Source organism: Rhipicephalus microplus, chromosome 4, assembly GCF_043290135.1.
Source record: "Rhipicephalus microplus isolate Deutch F79 chromosome 4, USDA_Rmic, whole genome shotgun sequence".
In the NCBI taxonomy this organism is placed as follows: domain Eukaryota; kingdom Metazoa; phylum Arthropoda; class Arachnida; order Ixodida; family Ixodidae; genus Rhipicephalus; species Rhipicephalus microplus.
The window spans coordinates 156,008,783-156,023,085 of NC_134703.1; the positions used below are offsets into that span (position 1 = coordinate 156,008,783).

Below are 14,303 nucleotides of genomic sequence, written 5' to 3' on the forward strand. Positions count from 1 at the left end.
GATGAAAGTGGACACAGTGGCGGCCGCTGGCAGATCAATGGGGGAGGAAAAGAGAGAGAAACGATTCAGAAAATTGATAATAATGTGCGAAACTAGAATAGAAATTATGTTTATTTTTCTCTTTTCCTGCTCTACCCTGTTTGACGTCATAGCTGTCATGTCAGCCTTCAGATAACAAGCGATGAGGGGAAGGGGGGCGCACTTCATGCGAGGGAAAGGTGGCACATAATACTGCTATGCGGGCCGCAGGTTGCCAACCGTTGACACAGGGTATTGTACATCACGGGATGCCTTTGGTCAGATACGTGCTGGCAATGTTTATTATTATGCATCAAGTACATGAGAAAAAAAGAAAGAGTTACAAGGACAAACCTGGTTCATGCATCTGCCACACTCAGCATGTCATCATTTGAAAGCCTGTCTGCTTGTGTTGTCTTTGATAGCAATGACTTGCATTAGGCAGGAAGCGTGAAACAGCCATATTGCTTTCGCATTTTCAGTACGCCCGAAATTGAGAATTCATGTTACGCGCCTACATTCATAGCCAAGACAGAGCTTGCTGCAGGACTGTAGACGTGTTCTGCTACTGACTGTGGCCAGTACGGCTGAAAATAGGAGTTATGTGCTACGATTAAAATGTTCAACTGGCAGAATTAGGCATTTGAAAAGCTGAAAGCTTGATTGCTTTGGTATTCGGACTTTTTTGGTTGAACATTTTGATGGAGCGAAACATAACAGCACATGATCAAAGTGATGAAATATTTCATATCCTATTACGAAGTTGGCATGATGCGATGAAAACTTTAAATATAGTTTTGTGTTATCACTTTCAAGGAAGTGCACAAAAGAACTAAATCTAACAGTGTCACTATAATTATAGTAGATACAGAAACAATGCATTGCAAATAGAGCGCAGCATTTATGAATAGCATAGGTACAGCTGCACTCATCAATTTTTGTGATAAAAACTTTTAAAGGGACGTGCACCATGCTGTGGTGTGATTTATCAGGCAATCTCAGATTAATACTAGTTGAATAGTCTGCAGCAGTGCTGTATAAAAACACTTACCTGTCAGTTCATTGTGCAGTAGTGCAGACGACACGACACGTATGAATTCCTTATTGACTGCAGTGACCTCTTGAAGAAGGCAGTCTCGGATCAAGTGGCGGCCATGATGGTACTACCGAATAAATATTCTGTCAAGCTTCAAGAGCACGTCTCCACCCAGACACTGCGCTACTCTCTGCCCTGTGTAAGCTCTCTTGTCACAGTCAATCATTTATTGGCTATTTCAAGAACTTGTTATAGCAAAATACCCAAATATTCTGTTTAAGAAGCACAGCCGTAACACAAACGTGATCATTTTCAAGAGAAGAATTATTATTGTAAAGCTGCTGAGTGCCAGGTCTTGCGTTTGACTGCTAATAGTAAAGGCTAAATTATTGTGGTAGTGGAATACAGTAATGTTCATCAGCACACATTTATCTGGAAGGTAAAGGAACCCCTGTATAGTCTAAATAATTCTGTAGCTGCCCAACAAAGCGTTGGTTATAACCCATTTGTTGCTTTGAAATTTCAAACGTAATCAATCAGTCAGTCAATCGATAGACCAATCAATCTGTCCTGTGCATCTCTTTTAAGGATTTTATGTGCCCTTTATTTCCTTGTCTTAAGGGGGCAGACTGGTCTTAGACGTTTTTTGATTATTTCTTCAGTGATCTTGATCAAACTGCACAGGATTATGCAGTCTTTTCTGCTGATTTCAATTATTTAATTAGTTTTCCTGTAAGTCATCTTGTTCCTGAGATAACTTAAGTTCACCCCTATTGTTTAAGGCCACCATAGAAAAAAGTGCTTAATTAAAAGTGATATTTAAGATATGTCAACATAAACTAATGACCATAGAGTGAAACAATGCTAGAGTTTTTTTTTCTTTTTAGGGCTTTCTTGGTTATTTTACAGCAAAATGAACTATCCGCTTTCAAAAACAGTTGGAATTGTGTTACGATTTTGATGAGTAATTTATTAAGAAGGCATGTGCTCTAAATTCTGATTCCATACTTGCATTCTACACACATACAAGTTTCCATTGAAAAAGAATTATTCTTGTAGCTGCCCAAGTTGCAGAGATATTGAGGCCTCAGGTTTGAACAGTCGTAAATTTACTTTTTTGAGAAAAATAAAAAAAAAAAACTGAAGACGCACAGCTACTTCAAAAAGCGACAATCATGGTGCACATTTTTTGCTATCCTCCTAAGGGTGCTCATTAATTCGTAGCAGAGCTTCTAACACAGGTGCCGGCTAATTATAAAGAGGCCTCAAAGTCTGTTCCCCTTTTTTTTAAGGTTCTGCATGTTAACAGCACTAAGAATCTGGACAGTTAGAATGACATTACAAAAGAATTACCACTTCCAGGTGTGTGAAAATTTGCAGAGATATGGAAAAATACTTTCAGAAACCACATATGTCAATTTGAAAAATGAATTTTTTTGTCACTTTTTGGTCCCAAAGACTGCCCCTTAATTATTTTTTTGAGGATAATTAGTGAGTTCTTTTTTTAAGTTCAATATTTGCATCATAACAATTGCATCATTATGTGCAAAACATTAGTTTCTAGAACTTCCATAAAATTCTACTTTGATTCTTTTTAGATGCAGAAAGGGATGCACTGAATGCTGGCTGTGCCATTTGTGTGTGTGCCTTACAACATGATTGAAGCTCATCTGCTGCTGCTTTGCTTCCAGGGTGTCCTTCGGGTCGAAGTGGTGGCAGCAAAGGACTTAGTCAAGGCAGACATTGGTATGCTGGGCCTGGGAAAATCTGACCCCTATGCCATCATCAGTGGTGAGCCAAGAGTGTCTCCTCTCTCAGAGTACTTTGCAATCAGTGCAGAGGTTGAGTAACAGAGTTGACTGATGCATAACAGAGTTGACTGACTGTTTTTCACATTGCTTTTAAGGGACTAGGTTTAAGCATTGTTTGTCCTTTGTGGCGTTGTAATGATGATTTCTAAAATGTGTTTATGCTATGCGATGTTGTTTAGAAATTAAACTGAATATTAAATACTAAAACACCAATCTCATTACATTTCTGCTGCATCTTGCAGTGTCTTTTCGGTATGAAGTGTTCTGTCTCGTTCGAGAAAAACGTCATCTGATAGATCTGATCGGTTTATTGGTCACAAACAGTTGTAGGGGTAAAATTAAGCTACAGAAAACATGCGGTTTCCATTACAGAGAGTAGCTGATATTATGAAGTAGGAGAGAAAGTAGCTGTGTCATGTAATGCATGGAGCATATAACTGCTAGTCCATCAGAGAAGTGGTCTGGGTGCGAATAGGTGGGAAAGGCACTTGGCAACAACAAGGTATTGAGTATTTAAGGCGGGAGGGGGGGGGTAGCTGAGACAGAAATTTTATCTCTGTTTCACGCTCCGTCGCGGTGGTCTAGTGGCTAAGCTACTTGGCTGCAGGTCGCAGGATCGAATCCCAGCTGCGGCGGCTTCATTTTTAAAGGAAATAAAAATGCCATACGCCCGTGTGCTGAGATTTGGGTGCACGTTAAAGAACCCCAGGTGGTCAAAATTTCCGGAGCCCTCCACTACAGCATCTCTCGTAATCGTATGGTGGCTTTTGGACGTTAAACTCTACATATCAATCAAATCATTATCTCTGTCTCACGATGATGACGTTGATGAGCAGGAATAGTGAAGGCAAGAAGTGCTGGGGATCTTATCCAGTTGAAGGAAAAAAAGGGCACTAGCCTTTGTTAACTCTTGTTAGTAAAGCAATGTCACAAATTATAAGCACTGCAAAACAACAGTATTAAAGGGTTCGTGCAATACTTAAGTGATCATTTAATGGCTTCATTGAAGAAGTTTATTGCCCCTCAAAACGACTGCTGCAACAATGTTTACAATCTGTCAAGTACGAGCAGAGTTACAGGAATTTGCAGCATGCTTTACGCGCTTTCTCTCTCTTTTCGTACCATCGAGTGTGCCCCAAGCTGCACAAGGCAGGGAATGGCAAGGGAGCAACAAGATATTGTCACGTGCATCCCGCGAAAAAGACGAAGCCGACAGCGCATACACGCATCTGCACGCTTTTATGCAGAACGCAACAACGAGAAAGACAAGGAACTCTCTCTCGCGCGCGGTTAATAAAAAGACCGACCCGCTGCTGTTTTCTCAGGGTCTTCAAGTACGACCCCTGTCTTGACATCGTGACAATATGTTACTTTATTAGCACGTGTCATGACCTTGAGCACTTTTTTTCTTCTAGCACATGGCTCACTTTCGTTGTGGTCGTAAGCGCACATGAGGGGCACGTTAACTACGGTGACTATGCGACTCGTGATGCTCAACTCGGCCAATGTGGAGTTTAGGTTTACGATGCACGTAGAGTTTTTTAAAATTAACAAGAGAGGACTCTCGCGCTGCGATCGTTCAGTGACCATAGGAATGATGGGTAGTACATGGATTTGCATAGTCTTCGTACTTGCAGGTGGCGAATCGGACTTGTGGCTTCGTTTACTGCTGTGTTTCTGTACTGTTTAGAAGAAATGTTTGAACTCTTTTGAACGTATTCACCTGATCTGGAATGTTAAGCCTAAAGGAATGAGGTGGTGAAACGCAACGGCTGAATATTTACTGATTTTTGTTTCGTGAGAATACAGTTCCAAGCCACACAAACACACATGGAGCCAGAAGTACGTATATTAGACAAATCTGTGTACTGCTAATCATTTTCATGCTCACTGAAGTGCTGTGCATTGCAGCTCCCATAGACACTAGCGCCAGAGTTCTCTCTAGCGTATATTTAAGAAACTCTATGACGGTGCCATATTTGGGGTTTATGACATCATTTGTAGAAGAAGCAGAATCGATTTCTAGCTGATTTTAAGAATTAATGGTAAATTTCAGGCCTCATGCTCATGTGTTCCCAGAAGCCCCTGCTACCATTCAGCGGAATTTTCTGACCTTGCTCAAAGGGTGTTGCAGGGGCCCTTTAAATAAGGAGACAGCACTTAGGGCTTACATTGTATTGTCCCCCCTCCCCTCCCTTTTTTGCTCTCACTCTCTTGAGGCACTTAACATTTTTCACAGAATTGTGGGATATCTTTGTGCATACTGCAGCAGTTTGTGTCTTGCCCTTTTTTGTGTGAGAATGACTGAAAGGCTGTACAGGTTTATTGAATGAGTTTGAGAAAGCATTGCAAGATTTTCCGACATAGTAGAGCTGTCACGCGTAATAAGTATACATGTCTGGTTCCAGTTGGTGCCCAGGAATTCCGCACACAGGTGATCCCCAACACTGTGAACCCCAAGTGGAACTACTACTGCGAGGCAAGTCACCCGCAGCGAGCTTGGCTCGGCTCAGTTTTTCTGTCTTCACACACTGGCATAAATCAAGTGCGTCTATCTGACTGGTGTGCAACGATTTTCAGGTTGTTGTCTACCAGATTCCTGGAACCACCTTGGACATTGAAGTGATGGACGAAGACCAGAGCAGCAAGGACGACTTCCTGGGCAGGTGAGTTGACGGCCCCGACATTCTACACTCGTGTGCTCTAAAAAGGATGCCTCATATTTGGGAACTCCCTCTCTGTCGGAGTTCCCAAATCTGCTATTGAACACACTCCACAATTTAAGGCCACGGGCGTGATACTTTCTACTCACGAACAACATGCATACTATAAGCATAACATAGTGTTTTTAATAATACTAATAACATTCTGTTTTCAATAATTTTAATAATTATAATAATAAAAAAGTAATGCAAGCAAGCTGAATGTTTGTTTTTGTTGTCCGGTTGAAAGACACCTCAAAGACACCCTTTTTTAGGGTGTGAACAATGCTGGCTCGTTTTCAAGCTAGTTCATATGTCGCTTCAGAGATTACAGCACTTGCTTGGCGATTTATTTTATTCACCATTTCGTGTTCTTTCTTAGCTTGTGTTTAGAAAATGTTGTACAGTGAAGACAATGTGATGGTTGCTCATGCATTGTTGGGGAAAAGACTTCTTTTGTTCACCATTTCGCGTTCTTTCTTAGCTTGTGTTTAGAAAATGTTGTACAGTGAAGACAATGTGATGGTTGCTCATGCATTGTTGGGGAAAAGACTTCTTTTGTCATCATACAGCTTTTTGGGTGCTGAATATTCAGATACCAAAGTTTACTTTAATGCCTTAACACATTATATTTGCCAGTTTCTCAACCGTGACACTACTTTATGACTGGTGAAAGACACTTTTAGGCCAATGGGACAATAAACTTCTCTATGCTAACAACTCAATATATGATTGTTTTGTTCTTTTGTAAATGAAGACAGTTTTTTTTTGAAGCAAAGTACTTGATATCAACCTGACAAAAAAAAAAGCACTATTTAGACTAGACAAAAAAAATTTATGTCAAACGGCTGAAAGGTTAATCTTTCTGCATAGCGACAACTGTCAGCATTCATCTGCATTTTCATCATCGAAGTGTTGTGCTGGGTGCTTTCATGTCAGGTATGGCATAGACTGCCAGGCTTGCATCGCTCGAGAAAGGAAACATGTCCAATGTCGACGACGAATACTCTTACTTGACACAGTTGCACCCTACTTGCATTGTTAGTTTAAGCGCCGCGGCACTGTCTGCTGTGTTCAAGGTTATAGCTCAGATTCCTGCTGCAGTGTTGACGGAACTGCAGTGCTAAAATGCTTGTATATTCTCACTTTGGTGCTCAATAGGTAGTTGAACAATAACACGTTGCTTTTTATCCTATTGCCTGCCCCATATATTGTAGTTTTTGCATGTCAGACCCCACAAAATAATTTTCAAAATCATGCCCCTTAATACATATCTTTCAACTCTGCCGAATTTTCGCTTAATTAAAGTTAATGCAGCTTTAACTCACCTATCAGTAGGCCGTCATACTTGGTGACTGAAGAGTGTACGAAGTAATGATTTACTCTTTTATCGTGTTTTCACTCCATGTGATAGAGTTGGCTATGAACTTGCTTTGTTCCGATCTAGTATGATTTGATCTTAATTTGGTTGTGATTGGGGTGTCCCCTCAGCTCACAGACATGTAGGTTCTTTGGTTTCTCATCTGCATTGTAGGTAACACTTTTCTCGAGTACTGTAGGCAGTCTACATTTGTGCTCTTCTGATGCTCACCGGTAGCTGTGCTTAGACGTCTTTCTGAAGCTTGTTTTATAAGGCACCTGGAGGCATGTGTTCCACCTGCGAGTTTTTTTTTGCTTATTGTTTTCTCAGTGATACTGCACACTTAATTAAGCTTCCTTGTATACAAAGCCAGCATCAAATTCAGCACAAATTTTGTGACAGTATATGCTGCCAAGATTGTACAGAACTTGGCTTCTATGAAGTTAAGTTATTGAGTGAGGTTTTCTTGTTGAGTTGGATTTTCCAGTGACTCATGCAATGGTCGCATATGCCATTCCAGGGTGTCTGTTGCTGTTAGCGATATCGAGAGCCAGGGCCAAGGAGACATGGTGAGTGTCTGATGGCTCGTATCCTTTACATGTGTGACACTTTGTGATGCGTTATTAGGTTAGTGCCGTACAAACTCGGGGAAAAAAATTATGGCAGCCTCGTACCAGTGGTTCCAAGCATGAAGGAAGAGCACAGCTGGGTGGCCTTCCTTGTTGCTTTTTCTTTTTCCTTCTGTCATGTCTTTATTTCTCTCTGTTTCTTTTACTTGTTGCCTTCTGTCTCTTTCTCACCCTGCCTATCTTCAGTTCCCTTTCTTAGCTTTCTTACTGTTTTGCCATCTGGTTTTTCTATCTCTTTTTTTTTTCATTTTTTTTTCTCACTCTACGTCTTTCTCTGTTTTTTAATCTTTTTGTGTCTCTTTATTTCTATCTTTTTTTGTTCTCTTTCTTTGCATTGCTTGCTTTCTACCCCCCCTCTCTCTCTACCAGAGGAGTGACATAGGGCAGTGTCCTGTCTTCGATGTTGTTCAATGGGGCCATGGCTGGTTTACCTAATGCTCTCAAGTCTCTGAGCAAGACAGTACAAATATTAATTTATGCCGATGACATATGCATCTGGCTTTCTGGATATCAGCATAAGCGATTGGAAATGATTGGCCAAAGAGTTCTACACTCCGCACAAACCTATCTTGAATCTATTGGACTAACAATATCAGCTGAAAAGTCTCAATTCATGCTATTCCCAGGTATGCGAAGACGAGAAAAAAGGATGAAAATATTACTTCCAGGTGCATGAATTAAGCAAGTTAAGTCCATGAGGTTCCTTGGAGTCACACTAGACAACAAGATGAATTGGCGACGAGCAGTAGACAAGACGATGTCAGCGCTGACGCCCCGTGTAAACATTCTTCGAAGGATAGCAGGAACAAGCGGGGGGAGTCACCCAACATCAATGATATAGTTACACGAGGCAGTAATTGTCAACCCTGTGCTTTTCCAATTGCCTCTGATCTCTCCGAGTGAGTCACAGTACGAACGGCTGGAAAAACTTCAACGTAAAGGCCTCAGAGTTGCTTTGGAAGTGCCAAAGTTTGCAGCAAGCATAAAGGTGCTTCATGAAGCTCGTCTTCCGCCGTTACGTTTTCTCGCCTCTCAACGACTGCTGACACAGCTTTGCCGACTTGGCGAATCGAGTCCAGGACAAGCACTTCTCAGTCGCCTTCGGTGACGCACGGAATCTCGAGCTTTCGTGGCCCTCAACACCCTTCGCCATCTTATCATCGATTTCCCCAAAGAAAGACAACTTCGACAAGACCCACCTTGGTCTCATGAGGATGTCGACTGCAAGGTGACGATTCCACGGATCCAAAGCAAGCATTCCACACCCACAGCAGAAATACTTTCTTTGGTATTTGAATATATTGAAGAAAAGCACGCTGATCATTTGAAAGTTTTCATTGATGGATTAGTCGACATAATGCGCGGAGCAAGCGCTGCAGCGTTTGTGATCCCATCTCTAAAGGTTTCCTGGGCAGCGACACTCGAGTGCGTTGTTTTATCGACAGCATGTGAAAGCGTGGCAATTCAGGCAGCCCTGAAAAAACTGAAGTTTTGTAGGCAGCAACAAGTCGTGCTGTTCTCAGACAGTAAGCCCGCTTTGCAGCGGCTAAAACATGAATTTTGGATCGATGCACTCAAAGATCTCTGCGAATCCTTGAAGACTTGCATGGCATGGGTATAAACATTACAGTTCAATGGATTCCATCACATGTGGGTACAGCGGGTAATGAGGCGGCTGACAGACTTGTCCGAAGTGCTCAGGAGCTTACACCAACGAAGAAGGCTCTCAAAGACAATCAGCGTATCTTACGAGAAGCTGTAAACAAGCATTTTCATTCGTTATGGCTGACGCCTCACCAGCCATGTGTGACACAAGGGCTATCAAGGGAGGAGGCCTGCTTGCTTCATCGCATTCGAACGGGATCAGCGCGTACACCAGCGTGGCTTCACAAGATCGGACTGTCTGCGACGCCCTTGTGCCCGAAGTGCAAGGAAAACGGTGATATAGAACACTATTTGCTTAAATGTTGTGCGCCTAAGAAGGAACGGCAAGGTTTATTTGAGAAACTGCAACAGTTAGGCTCACCATGTGACAGCGTGACTGATATTGTGTTTCCGCGTGGTTCCTCGATCTTCAGGAAACAAGTGTTGCGACTTCTCTTGAAACTTTTTATTGCTACAGACCTCGCATGTGACTGGTGATAAGTGACAATTATGTTTGGTGTATAGTTCAGCGAGATAGAGTACCGGCACAGTACTGCACGTGGAATAGCACAAAGGCCACTGTCTTATGCAGGCTTACGTCGCGCTATGAACAATTTTTATTTTAAGAGCCTGCTCATTGCTAGTTAAAAAACAAAGGACACAGCTTCATTTAGCAAAGAGGAAATTGGGCGGGGCAATTGCCTGCAAGTTATGCAAGGCTAGATCCGCCGGCTACCTATAACATCCTTAAACTTTTCTCTATTTCCTTTTTCTTTCTATCTGTCTGATTCACTCTGTTTCTAACGTGCTTCATGTGCTCCATTTCGCCAAGCTAAGTTTTCTTGTAACGCTCCCACCTGCAAATCGCCATTGATAAAATCTTGGAGTACCTGGACCCCAAAGGACTTAAATGCTCGGCTGAAAAGTCGGAAGCACTCTTCTTCATGCCCGCCGGAAAACGGCGGCTCCACAACAGGCCTGAAGTGGACATCCACTTGTATGTTAACGGCGCAGAGATCCCCGCGAACGACAGTATCCGTGTCCTTGGACTAAGGATTCAGGCGAACCGTAAGAATTCTGAAACTCTTGCTAGGTTGGAAGCCAGTTCTAATCAGACATGTCGTCTCATCAGACGAATAGCAAACAGGCATGCTGGGATGAAGGAGGCGAACCTTCTTAGATAAGTGCAGACCTTCATAATAAGTAGGATAGTGTACGTGGCACCTTATTTAAAATTAAACCAAGCGGAGCGGGGCAAAGTCGACACCATTATCAGGAAAAGTGTGAAAGTCACGCTCGGACTTCCCCCAAACACGTCAACTGACAGACTTATGAAGTTGGGGGTATCTAACACACTCGATGAGCTAATTGAGGCTAGTGTGACTGCACAACATCAAAGACTACTCGGATCTAAAACGGGGAGAACAATATTAAAGAGATTGGGCTATGAGCCAACGCGTGAGCAAGCACGTTCAAAAGACATACCGATACAGGTCAGGGACGGGATAAAGATACCTCCGCTACCCAGAAATATGAACCCTACCCTACCTTTCACGAATGCAGGCGTAAAGACATGGCAGAGGCATTACAATCCAGGTACACCGGTCGACAGGATGTCGCGTATACAGACGCTGCGGAATATGAAAGCTAAGTGGCACACACGGCAGTGGCGGTCAGGGGAGATGGTGGCCTGATTGCGTGCTGCACAGTCCTTGGTGTCGAGACTGTAGAGGCCGAGGAAGTGGCCATAGCTTTGACCATCAGCCAAAAGGGTGTCAGGGTGGTCATCAGCGACTCCAAAAACGCTGTGAGAAATTATGAATCGGGAAGGGTGACGGAGACTGCCGTCCGTATATTAAACATGGTAGGAGTACCCAAAGAGCAGGTTCTGCTTGTCTGGGCTCCAGCTAACCAAGAACTTAGAGGGAACGAGGAGGCTCATTCGGTCGCCCGAGGTCTCACCTACCGGTCGACCCCTGGAACCTTCCAAGTTACCGAACAAAGAAGCGAGTATATGCGCACATACCATGAAATCGTCGCACACTACAGGCTGAATCAGCAAGTATACCCGAGCGCGGACAACTCACTAAGTAAGAAAAATGAGGTTTTGTGGCGAAAGTTACAGACCGGGGTTTTTTCAAATCCCGCACTTTACAGCAAGTGGCACCCCGCAGTTTTCCAGTCCCAGTGTAAATTTTGTGATGAGGTAGCGAATTTGGTCCACATGGTGTGCACATGTCGAAGTCAAAACGATGGTTCTCACACTGTAGAATCCTAGAAGGCCCTTTTCTGCAGCCCAGATCCCAACGTCCAGCGCGACATTATCAGTCAAGCCCTTGCTGCTGCCGCGTCCCAAGGGATTCCGGCCGACAGCTAGGGGGCGACGGCCATGCCTGAACAATTGACTGACTTTTTAATAAAGTTTTCTTTCTTTCTTTCTCCCACCTGCTGTACTCAGTAGTGGGGCTTGCTCGATTCCTGCAGCACATAACCCCCGCCCCCCTCTGTGGTTTACTCCTGACACCTAAGTTTTTACGACTAGCTAAAATACCACTCTGATATTTAAAAAGTAGACTTATAACATGTATATTTGAAAATTTGAAAGCTTGAATGATGGGAAGTACTACCCTGCCAATAACCTTGAGAATAGAAATAAATCAAATATAGGCCAAAGTAGAGCGTGTTTCAACTTGCTGATATTTCAATGGCCATGAAGTTCAAAGAAACCGTCAGCAAAGTGGAAGAGGTGTGCTTTTCCGAAATGGCACAGGAATTCATGATGCAGGCTGCAAAGTTTTCTCGACAGAAAAAAAAAAGTGGTCATGGACTATCTCGGAAGTATTCGATTTCAAAGGCAGGCCGTGTAAACACAGGCACAGAAAAGAAATCAGACACCACAAATGCTGGCTATCAAGTGTTGATGGTTGGCTTTTGTCGTGCCTTGACGTCTTTCTTATGTCTGTGTTTTTACATCCTGTATTTTAGAATGAATACTTACCAACTAGCTCAGCTGTATGTTATTCCAAGTCAAAAGTCTTCCAGCTCTAATTTGTGGCAGGGCATGTTACTATGAGTGGTACAGAAACTGGTGGCACTTGCGTGTAATTTTGTAGCATGTGCTAAAGGCTACTTACAAATTACTGAATAACAACGGAAGGACACGAAAGACAAAAACAGTGCAGTGTGGGCTGTTTTTCATTTTCACTGAAATATTGCTGCTGCCTACGCTGTGTCTACTAGCAATTAAACAGACACTTGAGGCACATTCACACCGTCAGCACAACCACTGTCCTTGACACTGTTGCTGCTGTGATGTTCTATCAGTGATGCATGTGTGGCTAGTACATGAAAATGTCCCAAACATGCAACAGGTAGGTAGTGTCTTTGGCTGCAGGAATGATTAGACAAAATGTACACGTCATAGCTTACTCAGCAGCAGGAGTTAGGGCTGTGTTTAGATTCTTCTGATAGTATGACCGTTGTGCACAAAAGCGCTAGCAGATTCCTATTAAGAACTTCCTGGAAACTTCGCAGTCGTGTCCTCGGTTGTCTGAGCTGTGTGAACCAAACATCAAGCAGCGACTGTCAGTGGCCTATCTTTAGTCTTGTCTTGTGCGCTGATGAGGCAGTGCTACTTTTCGAGGCAGTCTTAGTGGCTGCTGAATGTTTCAGCTGCACAGCAGTACTACTGATTGCCTTACCTGGTGCATCGTGCAATCTTTTCTGCCCACACATTTTCTACTCAGTTCCATGAAATTATTTGCAGCCGCAGTCTTTGCTTTCACAGCCACTGCATGCCTCTTTAGATGATGCTGCCAATGTTTCATTGATTTGTCAGTAGCTCTTGCCATATTGAAATTAGAAAGGCCATATCACCTGGTTAAAAGTGCAGTGTCCTTTTACATAAAGAAAAAAGAAATCTTTATGTACCAAGACTTTTAATATTTACACGAAACAGAGCAGCTAAAAGTGTCAGGTTATTAAATGACCGAGCAAGAAGTATAATAAAATAATAAGGCCTTTTCCAAAACCTACATGTACAGCTTTATATAAGAATTTTTTGTATGGATTGCTATTGTTTAGGTAAGATTAGGGCAATGGCAAAGGTTGCAGAAGCAGTAAAGTTGTTTCGGGTTTCCATTTTCAAAATATGGCAAGAAACCCTTGAATGAGTATAATTTTGTTGTTGTTATGAGCAGTGTGGGCTGTCTTTTCTTTTTGAACGAGTGCAGTGGCTGACCCTGGACGACACCAAGTCGGGCAAGATCCGCCTACGGACTTTCTGGCTCACTCTGTCCCGAAACACGGACGACCTGGCTCTGGTTGGTCCTTCGTCCTTTTCTTCACTATGCTTTCTGCAGTCAGTGATGCCTGGAATTGATTAGAAATCATTGAACAGAGACTGACTCCAGAGCCAATGTTCTGGGCCAGTGGACTTGTCAAGACTAGTGCCCGACATTCTCCTTTCCATAACATCAATTCATTTTGGGGGCTCTGTTTTCCCCTGAACTTGTTTCTAGTAGTGCCGAGCAACAAATTGATACCAAGCCCAGTTGCAGTTTTCTTTAAGTGCAGTAGAAACTCGTTGTAGTACAAATAACGACCTCAATATTCTATGTTTTACTCTCGATCCAATTTTTACTTGGTACAACCTGATTAGTAGCAATACTACAAGATTTCCAGAACAAATTAATTTATTTCTTTCTGAAGTTATAACTAATTATGGCAGGTCTATCGTTGAATTTTCAGGCATTTCACTTTGGAACTCATTACTATCAGATATCAAGTCATCTTCATTATTATAATTCAAACAAATAACTGAGGAACATTTCATAAACAGTTTGTCACATGCTCAGAATTCACTAGGTTTTTTTTTTCCTGCAGAACATTTCCCAATGTACTGCTAAATTTTAATTATTTGAATTTTGCTTATGTTTACTGTGTCTGCACGGGCTGGTTGCACATGAAATTTGTCCTTGTTTGAATTTATGTGAACTATATTTGTACTTTCTTGCAATTTTCTTTTTTGATCTCTCTATTATTATTGTGGTTATCACATAGATATTTTTATGATTAGCTTCCCCCTTGCTATTGTCGTACCTG

The 14,303-nt window shown here is 42.5% G+C and overlaps 1 protein-coding gene across 2 annotated transcripts in view; it reads left to right on the forward strand.

Annotated features, from left to right (window-relative positions):
- The window catches only part of LOC119172430 (extended synaptotagmin-like protein 2), an 86,453-nt gene that overhangs the window by 29,167 nt on the left and 42,983 nt on the right, over window positions 1-14,303 (forward strand). For both annotated transcript variants that reach the window (XM_075893798.1, XM_037423534.2), the window contains exons 8-13: window positions 1,133-1,253; window positions 2,746-2,845; window positions 5,274-5,344; window positions 5,446-5,531; window positions 7,448-7,496; window positions 13,433-13,522. In XM_075893798.1, the coding sequence (XP_075749913.1) occupies window positions 1,133-1,253; window positions 2,746-2,845; window positions 5,274-5,344; window positions 5,446-5,531; window positions 7,448-7,496; window positions 13,433-13,522 (517 nt within the window). The remainder of the gene's footprint in view (window positions 1-1,132; window positions 1,254-2,745; window positions 2,846-5,273; window positions 5,345-5,445; window positions 5,532-7,447; window positions 7,497-13,432; window positions 13,523-14,303) is intronic.